General features: G+C 45.6%; 1 protein-coding gene across 3 annotated transcripts in view; it reads right to left on the bottom strand.

Moving 5' to 3' along the window:
* The window catches only part of LOC124717273 (sortilin-related receptor-like), a 230,660-nt gene that overhangs the window by 151,857 nt on the left and 51,215 nt on the right, over nucleotides 1-27,588 (bottom strand). For all 3 annotated transcript variants that reach the window (XM_047244086.1, XM_047244088.1, XM_047244087.1), the window contains exons 6-10: nucleotides 26,632-26,860; nucleotides 19,923-20,108; nucleotides 10,081-10,354; nucleotides 6,200-6,392; nucleotides 3,887-4,087 (exon numbers count right to left, since the gene is read on the bottom strand). In XM_047244086.1, the coding sequence (XP_047100042.1) occupies nucleotides 3,887-4,087; nucleotides 6,200-6,392; nucleotides 10,081-10,354; nucleotides 19,923-20,108; nucleotides 26,632-26,860 (1,083 nt within the window). The remainder of the gene's footprint in view (nucleotides 1-3,886; nucleotides 4,088-6,199; nucleotides 6,393-10,080; nucleotides 10,355-19,922; nucleotides 20,109-26,631; nucleotides 26,861-27,588) is intronic.

Genomic DNA, 27,588 nt, shown 5'->3' with positions numbered 1-27,588 from the left:
GGAAGAGCACCATTGAAAAATGGTACCACAATACTGTCACATGAGAGTTAACACATGAGAATGGCAAGATATTTATGTCATTCCATTGTGCGAAGTGGTAACAAGAAAAAAGGAAAAAAAAAAGAAACTATTTTTAACAGCTATATATTTTCAAACTGTTTACAAAACAACCTTATCCCCATCAAAATACTCTTCATTACAACTAATACATTCGCTCCATCGATGCTTCCACTATTCGAAACATTTTTTGTAGTCATCTTTAGAAATGGCTGACAGCTGCTCCCTTTTTTTTCCTTTTCTTCTTCAATGTTGTCATACCGGTGTCCTTCCATGTACATTTCGTGCACGGAAATAACAAAATGTTCCACGGAGTGAAGTGAGTAAGGTGCGTAGGGCAGTGGAACCATGCTATTTTTAGCCACAAACAACAGAGGTGGCCTTGTGCAGGTGCAGTGTCATGATGGAAGAAACAGTCTCCTGTCTGATACAAATCAGGTCTTTTTTGACGAACACTGTTGTGCGATCTTCTTAAAACTTCAAAATAAATGGTTTGATTGCTTGTCTGACCTGGTGGAGCAAATTTTTTCAATATTTTTGTTGATTCGGGCAGCTGACAGATGTCCAGAATGAGGTCTATCATTAATCAACATTTCACCATTTTTATATCTAAAAAGAAAGATGATGAAACTTACCAAACAAAAGCGCTGGCAGGTCGATAGACACACAAACAAACACAAACATACACACGAAATTCTAGCTTTCGCAACCAATGGTTGCCTCGTCAGGAAAGAGGGAAGGAGAAGGAAAGACAAAAGGATATGGGTTTTAAGGGAGAGGGTAAGGAGTCATTCCAATCCCGGGAGCGGAAAGACTTACCTTAGGGGGGAAAAAAGGACAGGTATACACTCGCACACACACACATATCCATCCACACATACACAGACACAAGCAGACATTTGTAAAGGCAAAGAGTTTGGGCAGAGATCTCTGCCCAAACTCTTTGCCTTTACAAATGTCTGCTTGTGTCTGTGTATGTGTGGATGGATATGTGTGTGTGTGCGCGAGTGTATACCTGTCCTTTTTTCCCCCCTAAGGTAAGTCTTTCCGCTCCCGGGATTGGAATGACTCCTTACCCTCTCCCTTAAAACCCATATCCTTTTGTCTTTCCTTCTCCTTCCCTCTTTCCTGACGAGGCAACCATTGGTTGCGAAAGCTAGAATTTTGTGTGTATGTTTGTGTTTGTTTGTGTGTCTATCGACCTGCCAGCGCTTTTGTTTGGTAAGCTTCATCATCTTTCTTTTTAGATATATTTTTCCCACGTGGAATGTTTCCCTCTATTATTTTCACCATTTTTAAATTGAGCAAACCGCTCGTACACTCGAGTTTTTCCATAGTGCCATCCTGGTAAGCTGAACAGTTTCAGCAGAATTTTTACATAGTAGAAAAAATTTCACAGCTGCACATTGTTCACTTAAAAAAAAAGAACAGGGCCAGCATAACCAGTCACTGCACATGAACAGAACAGGCTAGGTCAATGACACAGACGGCACTGAACTGACAATACATACACGCCTAACAGCAGAATTGTGCACTGTACAGGCACCACCCAAGGCAATGATATTCTCTCTCTCTCTCTCTCTCTCTCTCTCTCTCTCTTTTTTTTGTGTGTGTGTGTGTGTGTGTGTGTGTGGGGGGGGGGGGAGGGGGGGGGGTACCCCTCATACAGCCAGTTCCCTCACAACCACTACCAGCCATGACCTGAGGTCATTTACATCATTTACAATGGCTCCCTACACTATCATGTTAGTAGTAACACCACTGTGTCTGTCCAATGCACTGATGAATGGGACCTCTAGCCAGGTTGCCACTACACTTACTGACGAGGGGCATTACAGTACTGCAAAACTGCAATACGTCATCGAGCACAGTGCAACGTCATTTGTCAGCTGTCCACACCTCCCAAGCACACCATCACTCTAAATGCATGTATCTGTGTTGTGCTGTTAATGGCAGCTTACACGTGGGATGATAATTCCCAATTATGGCTGCTGCCTGCCTCTGACCAATAGTGCAAGATGACACAGAACACTGCATTGAGTCTACTACTTGTTCTCAGATGGCATGCACAGATGTGCACTTGGCACATCATCACATACAGCAGTCCTCCCTCATGGTGGTCAGACGTGGTCGGGTGGAACCTCAATGACTAGTACGTTTGTCCTCGTGTTCCCATGCTGTCCAAAATCGGGCCACTGTCACATCTGAAAGCTCCAAAAGTCTGTATGTTGCACAACTGGACCAGCTGGCAAAATGGAGAACCTCAATGAGGCCCCATCCCGACGATACCGAGTGCCGATAATGCTGTCTCACACGAGTACACATCATCTCCTCTTCCTTCACAGTGCTCCCTCGACACCCAATATTTCACCCTTCCTTATGTACACTGACAGCTCTGGTACCAACACTCTGCAACACTCCCCTGTCCCCTCCAATCTGATGTGTTCCGTCACAAATTTGTTTCTTGTGCTAACCTCTTCATCTGAGAGAAGCACCTGCACATGTGCTACCATCCTATCCCTCCCCCTTGTCAGTAGCTACCTCAAGTTGCTTTCTTCAGAAATTCTGCAGAGAACCACCTTGTTTTTTTATCTTTCTACCCATCATATGGATGTATTACTCTTCATTTACATAGTTGCCAGTGGTGTGAACATGTACAAAGTTATGTCAACATCCGACGATGTTTCAGAGTGCTTCACTTTTTTCATCTGGCAGAATTGGAATAAAAGATGTTTTTTTTTCCAGTCTCTAGTTTGATTGATAATTCCATTTTTATGCACAATATTTCGAAGACTGAACAAGTCATTTTCATGTGGTTTTGCAATCACTTTTAAGGGCATTTTTTGAAACATCTACCAAAAATACTACAACTATCATACCAAAAGGAAATTATGCATGAGAAAATTATATTATTTCAAGGAAACAGAATGGCCGGCCAAACAGCAGACAAAATACCAAGTACTGCCAAAAGACAATAAAAAAATTTGAAACTATTAGTTGTTTTCTGAGTGACCTGTCTTTCTTTCCTAAACTCCCCCTTCCTTTCCCCCAAAACTATCCATCCCTGCTCCCTGGAAATGGAATTAAGTGCTGAAGGCTAAGCAGTTTTTTAATACTTTTACTTATACAGCATGTTTCGCAATCACATAACACTTCTAGAGGTTGTAGAGGGGACTTAGTAGGTCAAGATTTACATAGGAACCCATGTCCAGAAACGTCAGCTGACAAAACTTAAGAGTCCCAAAGTTATAGGTGCAGCACCTGTCAATGTATGTATATACAGGGTGATTTTGTGACAATGTTACAAATTTTCTAGGATGATCGAGAAGGATAAATGTATCAACTTGAGGTAAGGGTACTAGTACTGGAAACAAATGAGTTGAAAGGTTTAAGCTAAAATCGTTCTGATACCTCTGACAGTGGCATACATGTACTGGCACTGTTGCTTCTAAGACAGTAGTGTAAGCAATTTTCAGAGGTGGCGGAACGGACCAAAAGCAGAAAATATGTCTAGTAAACATGAGTTCTAAAAGGCATACCTTAAGAGCTATGAGCACTTGTTCAATAGAGTAGATGTGTTTCGCAGTAGCGAATATGTAACACGAGTTGTGAAATACCCTGTACATGTGTATTGGCAATATGTGGAATTACACCTCCTCAAGAGTAAATAAGTCCTCCTCAAACATTCTGTTTAACTGTAAAAAATACTATCTGTCCTCTATAAATTGTGCATACACAACAGCATTATTGACTTGACAGAACACTCACAAACATCCTTATTAGACTTCAAAAGAAAGTGAGGAGAACAATCGTAACACAAAATACTTACCGAACGGGGCAAGGCAGAGACTCGGGGAGGTAGCGCTGTTCGTTGCCGCCCTGACACGCGTCTCCCGGGATATGAATGTAGCCTTTTGTTCGGCTGTAGAATGCTCCCGGCTTACACGTATCTGGAATCTCATAGGGGCTTTCCACTGTCTTGTTGCGGATGCAATCCAGTGATGTCTCATGTTGGAAGAAGCCCACATCACTGTAAACAATTAGTTTTTGCTCATATAGAATTAAGTTTTGCACACAGGGCTGCATGCAAGAACAGCAATGACTAAGGAATGTAACAGTAAGCTTCACAATTCGTGCAAGAATTAATTTCAAATCTGTGGACTGCATGGGAATAAAATATAATATTTCTGTCTTTTGCAGCAATACTCATGTAGATATAGCACAGTGTCACCTTTGCCTGTATTCTTCCTTTGTACAAAATTTCTACTACAAGCTATGCACAACTAGTCAAAAAGGAATGAAGGCACATCTCTGGATGCAGGATAAAGTCAGTTCTTTAGTAAAACATGTCACTTTTTTTATAAACCTTGGCTTCTTGAGAGATTACAACTATACATATTGTAATGGCTGACTTAGATTGCACCCATTTTCTTTTATCACATGAAACTATTTAGTTCCAGAGACATTTTCAAGTCTCAAAAATCTATGAAATATATATGCAGACTGAAGTGACAAAAATTTGTACAAAGGACGGAATACAACTCCCAGTCTCCTGATCACAAGGTAGATGCACTAACCACCACACCACCCTGGCACAGTGGCTTTGCACAACTGCACGGACTCAGGACTACCTCAGCACACCTCCATCCTCAATCCAAATTCCCATTCACACCTCAGCCAAATCTGGTATTTCTCCTAAATTCAAGTAGCATTGAAGAGGGTGTCCAATTGTACTGGAGTAGCACCACAGCATTAAATGAAATGACAGATCCTACATGAAACTTGTGCATACTCTTACATCTTTAAGCAAATGCCCAATTGCACTGACTACCCCAGCATGTCCCACTCCTTAGTCCACATTCCCATTCACACCTACAAATTCCCATTCACATCTCAATCCACTTGGTATTCCTCCTAAACTCCAATAGCATTGCAGCAGCTCTCCAGCTCTATTGGAATAGTACCTCAGCATCAACCAAAATGTGGGACCTTTCATGAAATCTAGGCACGAGGGCTTTAATCAGAAATGACACAATGAGTTCTGTTCAAAAAATTCTGGAACTTCGTCCACCAAACTTTTCTATACTACCCTTTACTTATTGTGCATAGTCTTCTTCAAAATACTCTCCTCCACAACAGACACATCACTTCAACACCGTTTCCACTTTTGGAAGCAGCCTCGGTACGCCTCCTGCTCGATCGCACAAAGCGTCATCTGAAAATTTTCTTTTATCTTGTCTATCACTGCAAATCTTCATCCTTTCAATGGGATTTTCAACTTTTGAAATAAAGGTCCCCAGGGGCCAGGCCTGGAGAATACGGAGGAGGCAGCACAGTGATTAAGCTTTTTGTGCAATAGTCGTCGTGCACCAACAGCGTCAAATGTGCGAGTGCATTATCATAATGAAAGAGCCACTAATTTCCTCACAACATATCATGCTGTTTCCTTCTCGGGATTTCACGACATAATCCAGTTGAAATGTTACATTCTTCTGCAATATCTTGGACAGTCAGTCTTTGATTGGCACACACAATGTTGCTGACATTCCTGACATTAGTACCAGTGGTAGAAGTTGAAGGGTATCCTTAAGGGCATCTTTATCTTCCATCCGGCCATTTCTAAGCCATGTGAACCATTGCCCTAGGTTCCTGCATTATTCGGTGTTTGTCCGTAAACGTTTTCTTGAATTTCACGCAAAATTTAATGCAAATGCACTGCTCTTCTAACTCTACCATCTCAAAATTTGCCAACGGTGTGACACTATTAACACAGTACTGAACAATAACAGACATACAACAATGAAACTTCCAGCAGTTACGCCAACACAGGCGTGTGCTGGAAAGCCAACCACATTCCGCTCCAACACACCACTAACACGACATTACAAATGTTTCAGAATTTTTTTGAACAGACCTCATATGTGGTTCCAGAGACCTTCATGAGTCTCTTAACATCTACAATCATAGATGTCGGTACTTGTACCTACCTTGTGTGGATGCACTGTAACACTTATTTGCATAACCAGGCACATAATACTCTTTGTGCCAGTTTGTCATTTACTGCACCATACCTTCATGGTGTTGCAATCTTAACAGACAGCAGTGTAGTTCAGTGGCGACCAGCCTTACAGCGAGTACTCACCAGACAAAGTCATCCCTCTCGCAGCCACAGGGCTCCATCTGGACCATCCTGACGTAGTCGCGCCCGCTGTAGCAATTGCTGTGTGGGGTGCGCCGCTCAAATGTCTCCTGCATCCCCATCACGCACGGCATGTGACCGACATGGTCCGTGCTCGGCGACCAGAACTTGTAGTCATCTTTGGTGCAGTTGTACTCTGTAAAACAGAAAGATTAAACAGTTGTGTATTTGCCTTCTTACACAAAGTATAGAAGCAAAACCACACACAACAATACATTTCAACACAACAAGGAAATTTTTCACCAAGTAGCTACTAAAATAAGTTTTCAAATTAGTTTTGGAATACTGTAACGGCATTTTCAACACATTAGAAAATCTGTCCATCTCAATTGTGCACATAGAATGGCAAACAAATACCAATGGTCCGTTCCTTTTGTTGTTGTTTTTTTTTTTTTTTTTTTTTGCAAACTGTTTAAGCTACAGGTTTTTAGGCTTTTCGCATCACATTTGTTGGCTTCGTTAACTCACAACCGAACTGTCAACTTCCAGCCTACACCTTGGGCAGAGCTACAGATTAGTCCACACCACAACTAGATTTGTTTGGTTTCACATTCACAGGCTTCACCAACTCACAACCCCACTGTCACCTTCCGACAAAACCTACATCGCAGGCTAATCTGCAGATCAATCTGCAACCACAACAACGCTTTAATGCTTTCAACTTCTTTGGCTTTGCCATCTTAAAACAAAAATGTGAATATATGCATCAATAGATGACGTGTCACCAGCCATTAACTTGACCTCACTGTTGTTGGCTTGAGTTCGTTCTGGTCATTATAATTTTCTTTTTTCCATCAATTCAGTAACTATCAATTTAAACATAAAATTCATAATTATATGCTAATTAAATCATCATTTTTATGAAAAATTTGTGTCACATACTGCACAATATAAATTCTTAATTACCAGTCATTAATACAAGATATTCACAACCAAGATTTTTTAAATTAAAAAAAAAAATATATATATATATATACACACACACACACACACACACACACACACACACACACACACATTTGTTTCACTCTCTATCTATGTCACAGTTCAGAGACATTCATCTTTGTTTAAAAAACTGAATAGATCAGAAAAACTGTGTCCCCCACACGGCAGGCGAACATTCTACCACAGAGCCACACTGCTTTAGTGTATGAAAGATTGTTGGAAAATATCAAAGTCAATTTTTCTGAGAATTGTTGCATCAACTCTGTTTTGGAAAAAAAAAGATGTGGTCTCCTGGTCAGTACCCCCAGTACTAGGGCAACTGAATGACACTCTCACTGTCTTACCTGCCTCTCACTGTGCCTAGAAATGTGAAATAGCCTGCCCAATATTTTCCCCAATTTCCCACCATGGTACTCCATTGCCCATCCAATCTACAAAACGTTTTTATTCAGCCTTTTTCCACCTGTTCTCTCAAACCTTTTCTGTGTGACTCACAGCACTGTAATTCACCTAGATACAACATCTGTCTCATAAATTCTTTCATTTCATCTATTCATCCTATCACAGGCATTTAACAGCATTCAACATGGGGCACCACCACTAACAAACTGTCTGCACAAACAGCCACCACCAAACTGAGACCAAGAATCAGCCAGATCATCCAGCTGCCAAATGTGCTGTGCACCTGATTTCAGCGACTGATTCCCACCCTGTGCTACCTGTATTCTTCTCACTGGCATCAGCTTTTACAAACTGGGCAGCTGAAAAATGTCCCTACAACATATCCCTTGTTCCCATAAGCCCCCTGGCCTTACACTTAGGTAGTCCCTTTTGTCCACCTGCCCCTTTCCCCTACTTCAGAACTAAACATGCCTTCTATCCCACCAACACAACTGCACTGTTCTTCCCCTTATCTCCTCCTCTCCTCTGCCTTTTTGACTGCCTCTCCCCCCCCCCCCCCAAGTGTGTGTGTCATGTGATGCAAAATTGTTCTGTTGGCTTGTAACAATGCATATGCATCAGCTTGTCTCTCATGATGGTCAACATAAACCAAACACGGAAAGAAATTTCTTCTCAAGCCGAGTGGTTTCAACAGAAGCATGCTGTCATCATCTAATCTTCAGAAATTTACAGTGAATACAATCACTCAAATAGCAGGAACTCATTCCACTCATAATATAGCATAAGCACATTGGTTTGTCACTAATAAGAAGACGAAGTTATACAATACACATGGCAACAAATGTGTTGCTGAAGTGAAATGGCATAGGTGTAACATGTAACACAATAAACTGACAATGTAAAGGTACCATGTTTCAGTTTATGATGTTACGTTTTACAGCTATGCCATTTGACTTCAGCAAACAAATTTGTTGTCATTTACATTTTATATTCTCATCTTATTACTGACAAACGAATGTGCTTATGCTGTGGAATGTGCTCCTGCTGTGTGACTGATAAGTATTCACTTTAAGTTTCCGAAGGACAGATGATGACAGGAATCTTCCGTCTAAGCCGGTCATCATGAAATACATAATATTTAGCAATATCGGCCTCAGAACAAATTTTTTTCTATTAGACTGACAGATCGCGCCCCTCACATAAACGTGTGTAATCTATATAGACTTCACATTTCTTCACGTGTAGTAGCTGCGTACTCCATATGTAAAAACAATGTTTCTAAATCTTGGACATCCAATATTACACCGAGGGATGCATGCTGAATGCAAACACCACCTCAAGCACAAGGACGTATCAGATGTTCTATTCAACAAGTCTGAGTATTCAATTTTTCCCTGCAGAATTTTGTCAACAATAATTTTACCATTCACCCACTATCAGAAAGAATGCTACAAAAGCAAGGCACATTATTGTAATTGATACTCATGAGAGAGAGTTGGAAATGAACCAACTATGTGATGTCTTGTCATATTACAGATGTGTGACACACCAAGCACATCTAACATTAGTGTAAAAACTTCCAAATTCATCCTTTGGAAAGGTAGTAAGATTATGCATACAAGATGTCTGAACTATAAGAGCATTTTCCCTTTCATTCCACACACAATGTGGGGAGAGAGGTAGCACGGAAGACATCAGCAGGTTTCTCATTACAAAGAAAATGTTGTTCTGAAGTTCATGTGCCCATTATTTCATAGCGTGACCACTAGTTAGTCTAGTAGAGTATGTGGTGTAACAATATATCCTCTGGTACTACTCATATCAGTAAACACTTGTTTTATGGTCTTCCCCACCGACTCGTCCTGTTCGATCCATGTTGCATTTATCGTTGTCTCATTACCCCCCAGTAATAAACACTGTTAAACCATATGCAGAATTAGACTAATCAGGGATTGCTGTAATGAATGAACATGAAAAATTCTATTTTAAAATAATGGCAAATAACAGACAGAAATATATGCCATCAGTACTGGCTCACACATGAAGAGTGTAATGTGCAATATTTTTTTGGGATAATTTAATCAACAAAATCCAGAAACAAAATTGAAATAACTGTAAAACTCCAGAGAAAATTCACTAGATGACTTAAAGAGGGATACAGGGTAAAAAACACTTCAGATGCACGTATGGTACTGTGCCATGAGGATTTCAGTGCACACCATAACAGCAGACTTGGACCTACGAGAAAAAAATTAATTATGTAGCTTTATTTTTTCTTTTTAAGTAATAGTAAAAACTTTCTGACTACTCCTGATATGTCCTACAGTTGAAGATACAGCCATACAAAACCATCCAGTGACTTAGCGGCAGTAAGTGTTGTAGTGTTATCCAGCAAGGACATTTTGGCACTAAAATAAAATTATTAAAAAAATGCTATGGTAATAGGCAACCTACAGGATATTCAGAAACACACTCACTGAAAGCTTTCTGCAGATCAGCCTTGATGATGAGCCATCGCAGCTGCTGAGGTCCCGAGCCGAACATGGTGAAGACTGTCGTGTTCTCGCCTGGCTCTGTCATCAGGCCATACATGCGCAGATCCTGGTTGTAGAACTGCTCCGTGTGCCACGTGAAGCCCTCGTCAGTCGAGTACAGCATTTCCCGTGTCTCCCCTTGGGCTTTGTAATACTTCACTGCTACCATCACACCGCCAAAATCTCCCATGTTGAAGAAATAGTAATCCTTTAGAACCTGTGACATCAAGTGCATTCCATATGTTAGTCAGAAAGAGGCTTTGTTTATATAGTAAACAGTGGTAAAAATAATTAATGAATTTTCTGGTTGTTCCTCAACAGAAAAATTTGATTGCTTAGAATAAATTGTGCACTCTAAGGCTGGAAAGTGACAAATATTTACAAATGCAATGTTTATGAAATGTAGTTTAAAACGGAAGAAATTGCAAAAAGGTAGAAAATTAACAAGATAGGATCTGGGTTAGTTGAAGGAATCAAGGGTTGTTGAGAGTTTCAGAAGGAGCATTAGGTAAGATTTAACTGGATCAGGGAAAAGGAATACAGCAGAAGATGAATGGGTAGCTGTGAGAGATGAAATAGCAAAGGCAGCAGAAGATCAAAAAGGCAGAGAGATGAAGTCTAGTAGAAATCTATCTATGGATATCACAGAAGATACTGAATGTAATTAATGAAAGGAGGAAGTAAAAATGGAGGATGAGGGTGGCGGGGGAGGGAGAGGGGGCGGCGGGAGAGGGGGGCGAGGGGGCGGGGGGAGGGAGAGGGGGGCGAGGGGGCGGGGGGAGGGAGAGGGGGGCGAGGGGGCGGGGGGAGGGAGAGGGGGGCGAGGGGGCGGGGGGAGGGAGAGGGGGGCGAGGGGGCGGGGGGAGGGAGAGGGGGGCGCGGGAGAGGGAGAGGGGGGCGCGGGAGAGGGAGAGGGGGGCGCGGGAGAGGGAGAGGGGGGCGCGGGAGAGGGAGAGGGGGGCGCGGGAGAGGGAGAGGGGGGCGGTGGGGAGGGACGGGGGGGCGGTGGGGAGGGACGGGGGGGGCGGTGGGGAGGGACGGGGGGGGCGGTGGGGAGGGACGGGGGGGCGGGGCGAGGGACGGGGGGCGGGGGGGAGGGAGAGGGGGGCGGGGGGGAGGGAGAGGGGGGCGGGGGGGGAGGGAGAGGGGGGCGGGGGGGGAGGGAGAGGGGGGCGGGGGGGGAGGGAGAGGGGGGCGGGGGAGGGAGAGGGGGGCGGGGGGAGGGAGAGGGGGGCGGGGGGAGGGAGAGGGGGGCGGGGGGAGGGAGAGGGGGGCGGGGGGAGGGAGAGGGGGGCGGGGGGAGGGAGAGGGGGGCGGGGGGAGGGAGAGGGGGCGGGGGGAGGGAGAGGGGGGCGGGGGGAGGGAGAGGGGGGCGGGGGGAGGGAGAGGGGGGCGGGGAGGGAGAGGGGGGCGGGGAGGGAGAGGGGGGCGGGGAGGGAGAGGGGGGCGGGGAGGGAGAGGGGGGCGGGGAGGGAGAGGGGGGCGGGGAGGGAGAGGGGGCGGGGAGGGAGAGGGGGGCGGGGAGGGAGAGGGGGGCGGGGAGGGAGAGGGGGGCGGGGAGGGAGAGGGGGCGGGGAGGGAGAGGGGGACGGGGAGGGAGAGGGGGACGGGGAGGGAGAGGGGGACGGGGAGGGAGAGGGGGACGGGGAGGGAGAGGGGGACGGGGAGGGAGAGGGGGACGGGGAGGGAGAGGGGGACGGGGAGGGAGAGGGGGACGGGGAGGGAGAGGGGGACGGGGAGGGAGAGGGGGGCGGGGAGGGAGAGGGGGGCGGGGAGGGAGAGGGGGGCGGGGAGGGAGAGGGGGGCGGGGAGGGAGAGGGGGGCGGGGAGGGAGAGGGGGGCGGGGAGGGAGAGGGGGGCGGGGAGGGAGAGGGGGGCGGGGAGGGAGAGGGGGGCGGGGAGGGAGAGGGGGCGGGGAGGGAGAGGGGGGCGGGGAGGGAGAGGGGGGCGGGGAGGGAGAGGGGGGCGGGGAGGGAGAGGGGGGCGGGGAGGGAGAGGGGGCGGGGAGGGAGAGGGGGGCGGGGAGGGAGAGGGGGGCGGGGAGGGAGAGGGGGGCGGGGAGGGAGAGGGGGACGGGGAGGGAGAGGGGGACGGGGAGGGAGAGGGGGACGGGGAGGGAGAGGGGGACGGGGAGGGAGAGGGGGACGGGGAGGGAGAGGGGGACGGGGAGGGAGAGGGGGACGGGGAGGGAGAGGGGGACGGGGAGGGAGAGGGGGACGGGGAGGGAGAGGGGGACGGGGAGGGAGAGGGGGACGGGGAGGGAGAGGGGGACGGGGAGGGAGAGGGGGACGGGGAGAGAGAGGGGGACGGGGAGAGAGAGGGGGACGGGGAGAGAGAGGGGGACGGGGAGAGAGAGGGGGACGGGGAGAGAGAGGGGGACGGGGAGAGAGAGGGGGACGGGGAGAGAGAGGGGGACGGGGAGAGAGAGGGGGACGGGGAGAGAGAGGGGGACGGGGAGAGAGAGGGGGACGGGGAGAGAGAGGGGGACGGGGAGAGAGAGGGGGACGGGGAGAGAGAGGGACGTAGGTTCCAGTAGTTATCTGGAGATTAAGAGGCTTGCACAGGATAAAGTAGCACGGAGAACTGCATCAAACCAGTCTTTCGACTGAAAACCACAACAACTTTCTTTGTCTCATTCCTGAATAAGCAGGAGAAATCATTACCCTAAGTTTTGGAAGTGAGTAACAGATAACCATAAGTCTGAAATAGAAGGGTAAAGATGAAACCTCTCACTTCCACTGAACAATACACGGGGAGGGAGAGGGGGGCGGGTTGGGAGAGGGGGGCGGGGTGGGAGAGGGGGGCGGGGTGGGAGAGGGGGACGGGGAGGGAGAGGGGGACGGGGAGGGAGAGGGGGACGGGGAGGGAGAGGGGGACGGGGAGGGAGAGGGGGACGGGGAGGGAGAGGGGGACGGGGAGGGAGAGGGGGACGGGGAGGGAGAGGGGGACGGGGAGGGAGAGGGGGACGGGCAGGGAGAGGGGGACGGGCAGGGAGTGGGGGACGGGCAGGGAGTGGGGGACGGGGAGGGAGAGGGGGACGGGGAGGGAGAGGGACGTAGGTTCCAGTAGTTATCTGGAGATTAAGAGGCTTGCACAGGATAAAGTAGCACGGAGAACTGCATCAAACCAGTCTTTCGACTGAAAACCACAACAACTTTCTTTGTCTCATTCCTGAATAAGCAGGAGAAATCATTACCCTAAGTTTTGGAAGTGAGTAACAGATAACCATAGATCTGAAATAGAAGGGTAAAGATGAAACCTCTCACTTCCACTGAACAATACACGGGGAGGGAGAGGGGGGCGGGGTGGGAGAGGGGGGCGGGGTGGGAGAGGGGGGCGGGGTGGGAGAGGGGGGCGGGGTGGGAGAGGGGGGCGGGGTGGGAGAGGGGGGCGGGGTGGGAGAGGGGGACGGGGAGGGAGAGGGGGACGGGGAGGGAGAGGGGGACGGGGAGGGAGAGGGGGACGGGGTGGGAGAGGGGGACGGGGTGGGAGAGGGGGACGGGGAGGGAGAGGCGGGTTTGCAAGATGTAACAAACATATGCAATAACCTCCAACTTCTAGAGGAATGTAATAATTCCAGTTTCAAGGAAAGCAGGTGCTGACGTGTGTGAACATTACTGAACTATCAATTTAATAAGTCATAGCTGCAAAACACTGACATGAATTCCTTCCAAGAATGGAAGAACTGGTAGAAGCTGACCTTAAGGAAGATCAGTGTTGATTCCAGAGAAATGTAGGAGCAAGTTAGGCAATATTGACCCTCCAACTTCCCATAGAAGATAGGTTAAGGCAGGCACACCTACATTTATAGCATTTTTGGAGTAGAAAAGCTTTTGACAATGTTGACTGGAATACCTTCCTTGAATTTCTGAAAGCAACAAGGGTAAAAATACAGGGAGCAGACAGCTATTTACAATTTGTACAAAAATCAGATGATGGTTACATAAATCAAGGGGCATGAAAGGGATGCAGTTGGTGAGAAGGGAGTGAGACAGGGTTGTAGCCTATCCCCAATGTTATTCAACCTGTACAGTGAGCAAGCAATGAAGGAAACCAAAGAAAAATTTGGAGGAGGAGTAAAAACTTTGAGATTCCCTGATGACACTGTAATTCTGTCAGACAGCAAAGGAACTGGAGGAGCAGTTGAGCAGAACGGAGAGTGCCTTTAAAGACAATATATAAGCATCAACAAAATGTAGTTGAATTAAATCAAACAATGCTGAGGGAATTGGAATAGGAAACATGATACTTACAGCAACAGATTAGTTTTGCTATTCTGGCAGCAAAGTAACTGATGAGTGCCAATGTAGAGAGGATATAAAATGTAGACTGGAAATGGCGAGAAAAGCATTTCTGAAAGTAGTGGAGGGAAGTATGGGGGGGTAAAAGTCAGAGGGAGACCGAGAGATGAATATAGTAAGCAGGTTCAGAGGGACGTAGGTTCCAGTAGTTATCTGGAGATTAAGAGGCTTGCACAGGATAAAGTAGCACGGAGAACTGCATCAAACCAGTCTTTCGACTGAAAACCGCAACAACTTTCTTTGTCTCATTCCTGAATAAGCAGGAGAAATCATTACCCTAAGTTTTGGAAGTGAGTAACAGATAACCATAGATCTGAAATAGAAGGGTAAAGATGAAACCTCTCACTTCCACTGAACAATACACGCAAACAGTTGGGGTGCTCATTATCTGCCCCAGGGAGGGTGGATGTGAATGGGGGGCGGGGGTGGTAACAGGGGGACGGGGTGAAGAGAACACCATCCAGCCACCGTTTTAATTAACCATGCCAATTCCATACATAATTATGCCAACCCTATGCTGATCTCAGACAGAGGAACAACGAAAAGAAGAAAGTAGTAACAGTAGTAGTAGTAGTAGTAGTAGCAGCAGCAGTATTAGTGGTGGTGGTGGTAATGGTGGTAGAAGTAGTAGTTCCCATTATTATTGCTGTTGTTGTTGTTGTTGTTGTTGTTGCTGCTGCTGCTGCTGCAGCTGCATGAGGCAAATAATGAAGTAACCTATGAACAATCATTTTTGCTTGTGACGCTCTAAACATGTTTTCAACATAACTGCAGTGTCATCAATACATTAGTATTTTATCACATACATGAAACTATAACATGTTTTATGATAATAGAAGAAACTTAAAAGGGACCTAAACATTTCACAATATTTACTGCAATACTTTGATTTTCACTTTGATTACTATTCTGTTTGTTTTTCTACAACATTCTGTAAATGGCTGGCTAGATTTTATTTGCAGCAATATGTTTTTATCAAGATAGCTGGAAAAGTAAGCACAAACACTTATTGTATAATTTGTTGCACTTTTTCTAACTACTTACTAGTCTTTCCCAAAGTTAAAAAAAATTGACACATGCTTCACATGAGAAAAACAGATGACGATAACAATGTCACAAAAAATCTTAAGAACACAACCAAATTTGAACAACATATTGTAGTGGAAGAAATTTTTATTAATTTTCAGACTACAGTAAGAAACCTATTTTTTCAAATGACTAGATAACCAACCATTGAATGAGTATTGTATAAAAGCAAACAGACTAAAATTAATCTAAAAACAGAAAAAGCAAGCAAATTAAATGCTAATTCTTCAATCACTGACATTATTGTGCAACATTTTGCATATTTTAATGTGATAAAATAAAGCCTCACTGGTGATGCCACAAACGTATGGACAAGGAAAGTAACTTGTGAACAATTTATATTCAGCAAATATAAACGGAACCTAGCTCTACGAAATGTGTCGCAAATATGGATGGAATCTAGCCCTCTGAAATGAGTAAAGGTTTATGGAATTATAACAGTGAAAGGTGCGTGGATCAGCAACTAATATTGATTTTACAATGTTTAATTTTTGTTGCAGTTGCATTCATGCTCAAATGCACTGATAACTAGTTCCCAATACAACCATGTGTACCAGGACTGTGCCAACTCTCTAACCAGATATCTGATGACAATGGGATTGTTTCAGTTTGAAAGAGCATTGTTTCTTCACTTTGGAGCATATGTGTGTGGCGGTTACCGCACCACTGGATTTCAAACCATGCTGTGAATGGTGAGTGAAGACACAGGAAGCGCTGAATCTTACACAGTGAACGGATCTGTCATGCCACGATTTTCATGCTGTGATTAGTTATGGCTACAAAAAGAAGTTAAATGCAGAAGAATGCTGGCACATGTTTTTGGCAAGTCTCGTGAACCTGCCAGTCAGAAACTTGTCTCATGAATTTTCAAGGGGTCAGGAGTCTCTCAATGATGAACCTTATTATGGCTGCCCAGCAATAGCTAAGTCAGAATGAAACGTTGAGACTGTAAGGAAAATGATTGAAGATGATCCTTATCTCACATTTTGTGACACTGAAGGGATCCTAAATACTGGGCTGATTGTGGTGCAGTCCACCATTCACGCGATCATTCTGACGTATGTGAGAGAGGTGCCTGCTGGGTTACCACGTCCCCTGACAGAAGTCTGAAAACACCCAAGAATGGATTGGTGTCACTTATGCTTCAAAATGTTGACAAAGGGCAGTCTAAAGACAATATCTTTGCACATGATGAACCATAGAGGTATCAAACATGGGGGTATCATTATGACTCCAAATCGAAGAGGCCATTTTCTGTATGGTACATTTCAGGTGAGTTTTGATAAAGTTTTGAGATTTAGGAACTCTGGAAATAAAATGATGGCAACTTTCTTCAGCATGATGGTCATCTCACCTCTGCTACATCACACACACATCGCACAGTAAATGCTATGTGGTACCATCAAATTGGGTGATTTTGGGCACCGGGGCGAATTCGGACAGAATGGCTTATTTGCTCTTTGCTACTGCGTAGAAACAAAGAGTTACTTATTTTAACGTCTGTGCGCCAGTTACTTTAAGTGCAAAATTACATTTATCACTTTCCACAACTTTTATTTTGCGGCAATTGTTTCCCTAGGTGAATAATTGATGAACAGTCTCAGTGTTAAAAATCCATGCATTATCATAAAGTGGAAACTTTCTATTGTTGTGCCGAGTGGGAAGTTACTGTAACCGTAATTGTCGATGCGCTCAGTAGCTAACAGCATTGAGACAATTTCTGTACAAGTTTGTTGAGTTTCTTCTGCAAGGTTATAAAATAATGACGGTTTTTGTAAAACTGTATACTGTATGGGGTGGTTCAAAATGGCTCTGAGCACTATGGGACTAAACATCTGAGGTCATCAGTCCCCTAGAACTTAGAACTACTTAAACCTAACTAACCTAAGGACATCACACACATCCATGCCCGAGGCAGGATTCGAACCTGCGACCGTAGCAGTCGCATGGTTCCGGACTGCGCGCCTAGAACCGCGAGAGCACCGCGGCCGGCACTGTATGGGGTGATTTTGGACAATGCCAAGAACATATAAGAGCAGGAGAGGTGCTACAGTACTGTGTAATTATGACCCGAAACTTTTAGATAAAGCTGTTCGTGATATTCAGAGTGGTAAATTATCGTACAGAAAAGCGTGAGATTTTTATGGTATACCTAAATCAACCCTACAAAAATAAAGTGCAGCAAGCACATCCAAAAAAAATGGGAGGACAGCCAGTACTAAATAAAGAAGAAGAAGAAGAAGAAATGTTAAAGCAAGGTATCTTGGGGGCTGCACATTGGGGATTTCCCATCACTAAATTGGATATTAGATATTTAGTTAAAGGCTACCTTGGTAAATCTGGCCGAAAAGAGAAGAAATTTTGTAATAATTTGCCAGGAGAAGAATAAGTGCATTTATTCCTCAAATGACATTCAGAAGACCTTTAAGTGAAAAATATTAAATGAGCTCGTGCAGAACTTATCTGTAATATATAAAATTCATTATATCATTCCGTATCACTTATTCATAACAAAGGGCTACCTTAAAATGTGCAAAATGTCACCAAAATCAAATAAAAAGCATGTAGAATTAAAAAAAAAAAAGGCAGTAACTGGCCGAATTCACCCTCTATATACTGTAACTCCGGACAGAGATTTAAAAAACACGTGTCAGAAATCACCCCAATCCATGGGGTGACTTCGGACACTTTATTTAACTGACTCAGATAAATTTACCTACACACACACTTTCTGGTTCTGGGATATTTTATTCGTTACACATATACCCTACCACTTCCATAACAATCAATTTAATCTAACAATATATACAAAAGTTACAATCAAAATAACGACAAAACCAACCAAATCACCCCGTTTGACAGTATGTGACAAAATGTCTGCCAGAAGCCCACCCTATTTACCTGTCCTGGCTCTGTGTGACTTCTTCCTGTTCCCAAAGAGGAAGGAGGAAATTCAAGGGCAGCATCTCTCATCGGATGAAGAGGTATCACATCATACAACAGTGCTGTAGGTGATGAAGTGACTTCCCTCAAGAAGCTTGGACAGACATTTTTGAAGCGGTAGGTGCTTATGGAGAGTATTTTACAAAGTTGTAACAGTTAAGCTGTAATTTTCTTCTGAATTTCTGCTAATAGTTTTTGGCTATCATGTCATTATAACATAATTTAACAGAACAGTTCAAATTTATAAAGGGTGCTTCAGAAATGTTGTAACAGACTTTGAGGGATTGTAGAGGACACTTCCAGAAACAATCGAGGCTAGGAACCTGTGTCCAGAAACATCGATCAATGTTGCTACAAAGTGCCGAAGTTATAGGCACAGTGCCTGCCACTAGGCCATCTTTCAGCAGCAAATTTGGCTTTGTACACTGGAATGTTTTGCAATACTGTTTGTTATTCAGTGACCATGACTGACGTCCAGAATTGCCAGTGGAGAAGATGCAGCTAGCTGCTGTGTAGAATGGCCTCATCTCTTACGAATGCGAGGGATGGCGGTTTTGGACACCGATTGCCATTGGCAGTGTATTTTTCTCATGCACACCGAAAAACATTGGAGATTTAGGAGTGTTACAGGAGAAAAATAAACTGCAGATGAAAACTTGAGTCCAAAACCATTCATCCACTGAGGCAACAGAGCACTTCATTCATAGGATACAAGGCCTTTCTACACAGCGCTAGCTCCACCTTCTCCACTGCCAGCCACAGTAATCTGTCAGGATCTTTGATTAATGAACAACTTTGTCAGATGTTCAGCCCACGGTTTGCTGCTGAAGGGGTACTGTAGCAGAAAGTGCTAGCACCTGTATGCTGGATGCTCTGCTGTGTCATTGGATCATGCTTCCACACAGGCTCCTATCCTCAATTTGTTCCTCAAGACAACCTCTGCAACCCCTCTATGTTTTGCAACATTTCTGGGACACCCTGTGTACTTAGCTTCAAGAGCTCCTCCACACTCAGACACCCAACAACAGATGATGTCTTATTCCAAACACTAAAAGGCACAACAAGGAATGATATTGTAGGCAATCAATTACAACATACAACAAATTAACTGCTTTAGTTTATAGTCACCCTTTTACTTTTTCAAATGTCTACCAGTTTCAGTATGAAGTACTACCAGACGGGAATCCTACTATCAAAATCTGCAGTACATTGTTAACATATTGTTTAAGAAACATATACAACATATTTTCATCTGTGATAGCTAATATATGATACAAAGTGCAAGCTTAAATTACAGGCAGGCCCTTCCCCCCCCCCAGCACACAGTTGTCAAGCTCACAGAATGTACAGAAAATGTAATTACAACATATATAGGGGCAAAAAAAAAAAATAATAATAATAATTTAAAAAAATAAAAGAAAACCTGCTCCAATGGGTGCATATATCGACACAAACCTGGCGCCACGTGAGTCCTGCATCTGTGCTGATGAAAACTCCAAAACGTCCCTTCAGTGAAGTTCCGAGTGTTCCAGTTGCCATAATGATGCCCGGTGCCGATTTTGATGTCATCAGAGGAACTGTTCGTGTTTCAGGGTTCAATTGAGCAAACTTCTGGGTGAGATGAAGAGAACAGCCTCGACCCTAAAAATAGAAAAGGGAAGTCAGATCATAAACAGTGTCAAAGTTGAAGGGGTAGATTACACGTGGAAGCACTTGTCACTCATACAAATGAGAGGTTGTAGTGGTAAATGCCATAATTTTCAGAAACTGTGAATAATGAAACCAGATTTTATCAGTTTACACAAGTTACATTTTGGTTTGTTCAACTAAACAAAGTTCAAACCATAAGTTGAGTCTTATTTTATTATTTTTCAACTTGAAGCAAGAAACTTAGTCCCAGTACAGCAATCGTGGCTGGCGCATCGCAGTCGTGAAGTGGGGCCGAGGCAGTTTCATATAAGTTTTTACAGTCTGACGATAATTTATGGATTTGTAGTTTTAGCTTGACGATGTCCACTGTGGACAAACAGTAGTTACTGTTATTCTGAAGAAGGTTGGTGTGGTGTCACCGCCAGACTCCGCACTTGCTAGGTGGTAGCTTTAAATCGGCCGCGGTCCATTAGTACATGTCGGACCCGCATGTCGCCACTGTCAGTGATCGCAGACCGAGCGCCACCACACGGCAGGTCTCGAGAGACTGACTAGCACTCGCCCCAGTTGTACCGACGACTTTGCTAGCGACTACACTGACGAAGCCTCGCTCCTTGGCTGAGCAGATAGTTAGAATAGCCTTCAGCTAAGTCCATGGCTACGACCTAGCAAGGCACCATTAGCCTTACATAGCAATTGATAGTTATCGTATGAAGCATGTCTCATCAAGAACAATGTATACAACAAGGCTGGATTAAAGTTAAGTATTCCAGAAGCTATGTACTTTTCTTTATAGCATTCATTACGTATCCTGTTTCAGACCTCACGCCATCCTTCATGTGCTTATAGCGTGCATTGCGGTCCCCTCAAATCACACTGTGTCGGCACTTCTGTCGACACATCATATGGCAACGAGTCAAAAAAGGGTCTTGTTCTTTCTACTTGCTTACATTTACTTGTGTCACGGCTTCTCCAGACGTACTATCCAAATTTTATCGCTTGCAGAATCAGCAGACGCAGGCATTATTGGATGCCCTTGGACAGCTCGTTCAGGGTCAACGTGCACTGCAAAACGATGCGGCAGCCGCCGCTTCACCGTTACCGCAGCCACAACATGCTGTTGCACCCCCGTTCCGGCCATTTAACCCAGCTATGGAAAGCTGGACGGAGTGGTCACGCCAATTTGGATTCCATCTCGCCGCCTAGAGAATTCAAGGTAATGAGCGGCAGCCTCACTTATTGTCTTGTGTCGGCGTGCACACGTACCGTGTGATAGTGAAATTGTTTCCTCGACGCGACGTAGCAGCTCTGTCCTACGAAGAAATTTTGTCGGCATTAGATGCCTATTTCAAGGAATCAGTCAATGTAGTTGCAAAAAGGTATACGTTCTTTCGTACGAAACGTACGGCCGGTCAGACTAATAGGGAGTGGGTTGCAACATTGCAAGGCCTTACTAGGGATTGTGCTTTTGAGTGTGAATGTGTCCTCCCTTATTCAGATACAATGGTGCGTGATGCAATTGCACAGAATGTTTCTGATGTTCGTATCAGGGAACAGATTTTGAAACTAGTTAATCCCTCCCTTCAACAAGTGATCGACATATTGGATAGGCAAGACACACTTGACTTTGCTCAGGCATCATTTGAAACTTCGCCAGCCGTGTGTCACATTAACCGGCCTGCCGGGCGCGCTGCACGGAACAGTAAACTGCCCTCGCGCTCGTCCGCGCAGCTGCCACCTAGCTCTCCACGTGTGCTGCGTAAGCAAGCAAATGCAGTGAAATCATGCCCGCGGTGTGCAACTAGACATTTGCGTGACAATTGCCCATCACGCCAAGCTATTTGTTTTTACTGTAATAAGAAAGGACATGTTCAAAGTGTTTGCCAGAAAAAGTTTTAAACAGACAATCATACCATTCCAGGCCCTTTGCTTCGCACCGGAATCGAACCAAGGACACTCAGGCTCGTGGACCTTCGCCCATGGACATTCATGTAGTTAATTCCACTCCGCCTAGTGCCAATTTCTCTAACAGTGACTGTGTTCGTCCCACAAATAGTGTGCGTCGACGTCGCCGGAAATCACGTCAATTAGCAAGTGATTCTGTACCAGTGTGTGTTCAAATTGCACGAGACAGTCGCTCTTGTCGTCAGCAGGACAATAAACTTTTTGTAGATTTGGACTTTAATGGCAAGGTCATACCATTCCAGCTCGATACCGGAGCTGCAGTTTCATTGATCAATCACGACACGTACAAACAACTGGGCAAACCTCCGTTGCGTGCCGCAAATGTTAAGCTCACTAGTTATTCAGGACAGCATCTCCCTGTGTTAAGACAGTGCAGCCTTCTTGCAACATACAAGGGACAAACAAAACCTGTGTCTTTTTACGTCCTTCATTCTTCTACTGCAGTGAACTTGTTTGGTTTAGATTTATTTCAGTTGTTTAACATGTCTATAGTCAATCAGGTACTATCAATGAACGAGACTGTGCCATCAGCCAGTGTTTCTCGTCTATGTGAAGAATTTGCAGACATTTTTGCACCGGGCTTTGGTTGCGCTAAGAACTATGAAGCACATTTGGAACTGAAAGTAAACGCGCAACCGAAATTTTTCAGAGCGCGCAATGTTCCCCACGCATTGCGTGATGAGGTCGCAAGAACATTAAACAAATTAGAATCACAAGGTGTCATTGAACGTGTGCAGGCTTCTCTCTGGGCCTCACCCTTAGTAATTTTGCCAAAACCTTCTCGAAAATTGAGACTTTGTGTGGACTTCAAGGCAACAGTGAATCCCCAATTAGTGATTGCAACTTTTCCTTTACCCTGCCCGGAAGATCTTTTTGATAAACTGTGCCCGGGTAAATACTTTTCGAAATTGGACCTAGCAGATGCGTACTTGCAAATACCAGTGGACGAAGAATCCCAGCGCGTCTTGGTAGTTAACACGCATCTTGGTTTGTACCGATTCAAAAGACTGCCATTCGGGTGTGCATCCGCCCCTGCATTGTTTCAGCAATATTTACAAACTGTTTGTGCGTCGGTCCCTACTGCTGCGAACTATCTGGACGATATTGTGATCTCCGGAAAGACAGCAGAAGAACACTTAGCAAACCTCCGGACATTATTTCAGGTATTGCGACAAAATGGTCTTCGCTTGCGGAAGGGCAAATGTGTGTTTTCTGCTCGTGACTTACCATATCTGGGACATGTCATCAATGCCCAAGGCATACATCCGAGTCCAGAGCACCTCCGTGCCATACAAGACTTGCCTTCGCCGCAGAATTTGAAGCAGCTACAGAGTGTGTTGGGAAAAATTAACTATTATCATAACTTTCTCCTGCATGCCTCTTCCATTTCAGCTCCGCTTCATCGCTTACGCCGTAAAGGTGTTCCGTTCGTCTGGATGACGGAATGCAAACTCGCCTTTCGCCAGTTGAAATCGGCGTTGCTTTCTAATACTTGCCTTACGCCATTCGAACCCCAGAAACCCCTTTTGTTGATGGTAGATGCATCGGATTTCGGGATCGGTGCTGTGCTTGCGCACAAAGATGGATTGCATGATCGCCCTATTGCCTTTGCGTCCAAATTTCTCTCATCTGTGCAAAGAAATTATTCACAGATAGAGAAAGAAGCTTTGGCTCTCGTATTTGGTGTTACTAAGTTCCATGATTTCTTGTATGGTCGTCATTTTACCATCATCACCGACCACAAACGTTTGACATCGCTTTTTCATCCGAACAAGCCTGTACCTCCACGTACAGCACAGAAATTCATTCGCTGGTCAATTTTCCTCTTGCAGTACCACTACGATATCTTGTATCGGTCCACTGCTAAGCACGGAAACGCCGATACGTTGTCCTGTTTGCCTGTTGCTGAGGATAGAGCATTCGATTCTTCCGAACTTGCTTGCATGTTCATTGATTCGGAAACCGATGACGTGGTCGAATCGTTTTCGATTGATTTTCGTCGTGTAGCTACAGCCACAGCTGCGGACCCTGTCCTTGCTACCGTTTTGCGTTTTGTTGCTACGCAATGGCCCTTGTCAAAGTCACAGATCGAGGATCCGTTGGTTCGCCGATTTTTTCCTCACAATGAGAGACTTTTTGTACGACGTGGTGTTTTGTTGTTGCGTTCTGATAATGATCAGTCCAGAGTCGTGGTCCCGTGTTCGTTGCAGTCCTCTGTCTTATGGCTTCTCCACCAAGGACATTGGGGTATAGTGCGAACGAAACAACTTGCTTGTCAGCACTGTACTTGGTTCGGAATCTATGCTGCGATTACGAATATGTGCTCTTCTTGCATGGCGTGTGCCGAACAACAATCCGCACCGCCGCGGAAATTCTTTGCATGGCCGAAAGCCACTTCCCCTTGGCAACGCTTGCACATCGATTTTGCTGGTCCATTCTGGGATGCTCGATGGTTGGTTGTGGTCGATTCCTTCAGTAATTTTCTTTTCGTTGTCCGGCTGTCTTCCACGACGTCTTCTGCCACCATCCAAGCGTTATCCGCTATTTTTTGCATTGAAGGTCTTCCACAGACTATTGTTTCCGACAATGGCCCACAATTCATGTCCGCAGAATTTCAGTCATTCTGCAAGGCCAATGGTATTCAACATCTGACATCCGCGCCGTTTTCGCCTCAGTCGAACGGTGCCGCTGAACGATTGGTCCGGACTTTCAAGTCACAGATGTTGTAGTTGAAAGAGTCACATTCTCGGGAGGACGCATTGTTGCTCTTTTTGTCTTCGTATCGCTCTCAGCCCCGAGATGGTCGCTCGCCGGCTGAGTTGCTCCACGGTCGTCCTCATCGAACCTTGATGTCTTTGCTGCATCCGCCGCATCAGGTTCCTGTGCAGCGGCAGACTCCTGCTTTTGCTCCAGGCGACGTTGTATTCTATCGCAACTATCGCGGTTCACGGCGTTGGCTCGCAGGGCGCATTCTTCGCTGCCTCGGCCGCGCGATGTATTTGGTTTTGGGGGCCTCTGGTGAGGTGCGTCGGCAACTCAATCAGCTGCACCTCTGTCGTCGCACGGGTTCTGCCGCTCCCCGTCTGCTTTCAGCGATGGTGCCGTATGGTCAGCGCCCTGGGGACCCATCTACTGGCTCGCCTCATCCCCAGGTGTTACCGACGCTGCCTTCCACTTTGCCCCATGGCGATGCGCCGCCACCGCCGCCTGTTCTCCCGCCGGCGCCGCCCGCAGTGGACGCTTCGCTGCAGCCGCCAAGCGCCTCCCTGGGTCACGCGCCACCGCTCGCTTCCCGTGACCAGCTGTCCTCCGCCATGGAACTCTTGCCCGCTCCGGACCACATGGCGTCTTTGCGCGTTGGGTACCCCGACGCGATGGAGGTCGACCCTTCGGCCCCTCCTGTCTCTCTAAGGGTGCATACACCACATGTTGATGTGCACCCTGGACTAGGTTTTCAGGCATTTCCTAGCTCCCCTCGGACCGAATGGCCGGGTGCGGGTGGCACAGCCTCGCCTGCTGTTAGGCTCCCCACCTCATCGCATACGTCAACATCAGGTCCTCCCCACGGCGGGCGGAAGCCTTATAACACGACCGTTCACCGATTTGCGGGGGAGGAATGTGGTGTCACTGCCAGACACCACACTTGCTAGGTGGTAGCTTTAAACCGGCCGCGGTCCATTAGTAGATGTCGGACCCGCGTGTCGCCACTGTCAGTGATCGCAGACCGAGCGCCACCACACGGCAGGTCTCGAGAGACTGACTAGCACTCGCCCCAGTTGTACGGACGACTTTGCTAGCGACTACACTGACAAAGCCTCGCTCCTTGGCCGAGCAAATAGTTAGAATAGCCTTCAGCTAAGTCCATGCCTATGACCTAGCAAGGCGCCATTAGCCTTACATAGCAATTGATAGTTATCGTATGAAGCATGTCTCATCAAGAACGATGTATACAACAAGGATGGATTAAAGTTAAGTATTCCAGAAGCTACGTACTTTCCTTTATAGCATTCATTACGTATCCTGTTTCAGACCTCACGCCATCCTTCGTGTGCTTATAGCGTGCATTGCGGTCCCCTCAAATCATACTGTGTCGGCACTTCTGTCGACACATCAGTTGGGTTATCCCGACTGAAACCTAGGAAAATTCTAGGTAAACGGTGCAACTGAGGCTGTTGGTTATTAAAATTAAAATTAATGCTGGGACAGTTCCCATGAAAGGGCACGGCTCACTTCCTTCCCCATCATTCCCTAATCCACAGGACTGATGACCTCGCTATTTTGTTCCCTACCACAAGTCAACCAACCAAAGAGAAAATTGAATCAGCAACTCAGTCGGACACCCAAAACAATGATACAGTAAAAAGTTCAAATATCACTAACGCAATAGGAAAAGTTAGAAATGTCAGCACATTTCACAGTGCAACATATATCCACTTGAAATTTAACTTCATTTTAATGCACATCATGCCAAGTTGAACCTATTACTAACATGCAACCAAACGCAAAGTTGCCAGCCTACATTTGTGCATTCTGAAAGTAGTTTGCTCACCACATCACAGCTGATGTTCCTGCCCTGATCATCAGTCGTGGGTGGTGTGAGTGACCTCCAGCGTGCTCCCATATCGAAAGTGATGAATGTAGACAGGTGCTGCGTATTTATTTCCGGCACCCGCCCTCCTCCGTGCGGTGAGGTGGGTACGTGGACCTGGGATGCGATGTAGATGCCTCGAAGACCTTCCACTCGGTGCAGGTCGGCAAAAGCTGTATCCGTTGCACGCCTACAAAAATTTAGACAAATTTATGACTAAAAAGAAGTGCTACAAAATATAAATGGTGGTCAAAGCTAAAAATACATTAACAGAGAGTTGTTGTCATCAGTGAAAGTAATAATAAAATGGCGAGTTTAAATGTTTTGCGTTATATGTGGAGAATGGTACCCCCAGCGCGCTCTCTCTCTCTCTCTCTCTCTCTCTCTCTCTCTCTCTCTCTCTCTCGCCCCCCCTCCCCCCTTTCTCTCTCTCTCTCTCTCTCTCTCTCTCTCTCTCTCTCTCTCTCTCTCTCTCTCTCTCCCCCCCCCCCTCCCCCCTTGGGGCAAACTGCAATAAACATTCATTGTATTTGTGGTTTCAGTAGCATATTTGCTGAACAATACAGGGCAACTTTAAATAGGTAATCTGGAAGCCTCAGAATAGATAACATTCCTTATTTCTTTGTATTCACATTTCCCTATGTAACACCTCTAGGCAACTGCTTAAAATATGTTAGTTCAAAAACATAACTCTTCTACCAAATTTGGATTATAGGCCGTGTGAAAATCATTGCAATATCTTTTATTACTGTAATTTTTTTTTTATACTGTAATTTATTTGAAAATGGCATGTTACTCGTTATAAACACCATTAGAGATAAAAGTTATTCAACATAGGAAGAAAGTGATGCTGAGCAACTCATACTTTCAGAAGTCACTCATGTGGCATTAATTTTGTGTGGCAATTCAATGGGTCTA

Source organism: Schistocerca piceifrons, chromosome 9 (assembly GCF_021461385.2).
Source record: "Schistocerca piceifrons isolate TAMUIC-IGC-003096 chromosome 9, iqSchPice1.1, whole genome shotgun sequence".
Taxonomy (NCBI): domain Eukaryota; kingdom Metazoa; phylum Arthropoda; class Insecta; order Orthoptera; family Acrididae; genus Schistocerca; species Schistocerca piceifrons.
Note: the sequence above shows the minus strand (reverse complement) of the source record. Positions and strands in the feature narration are given on the sequence as shown.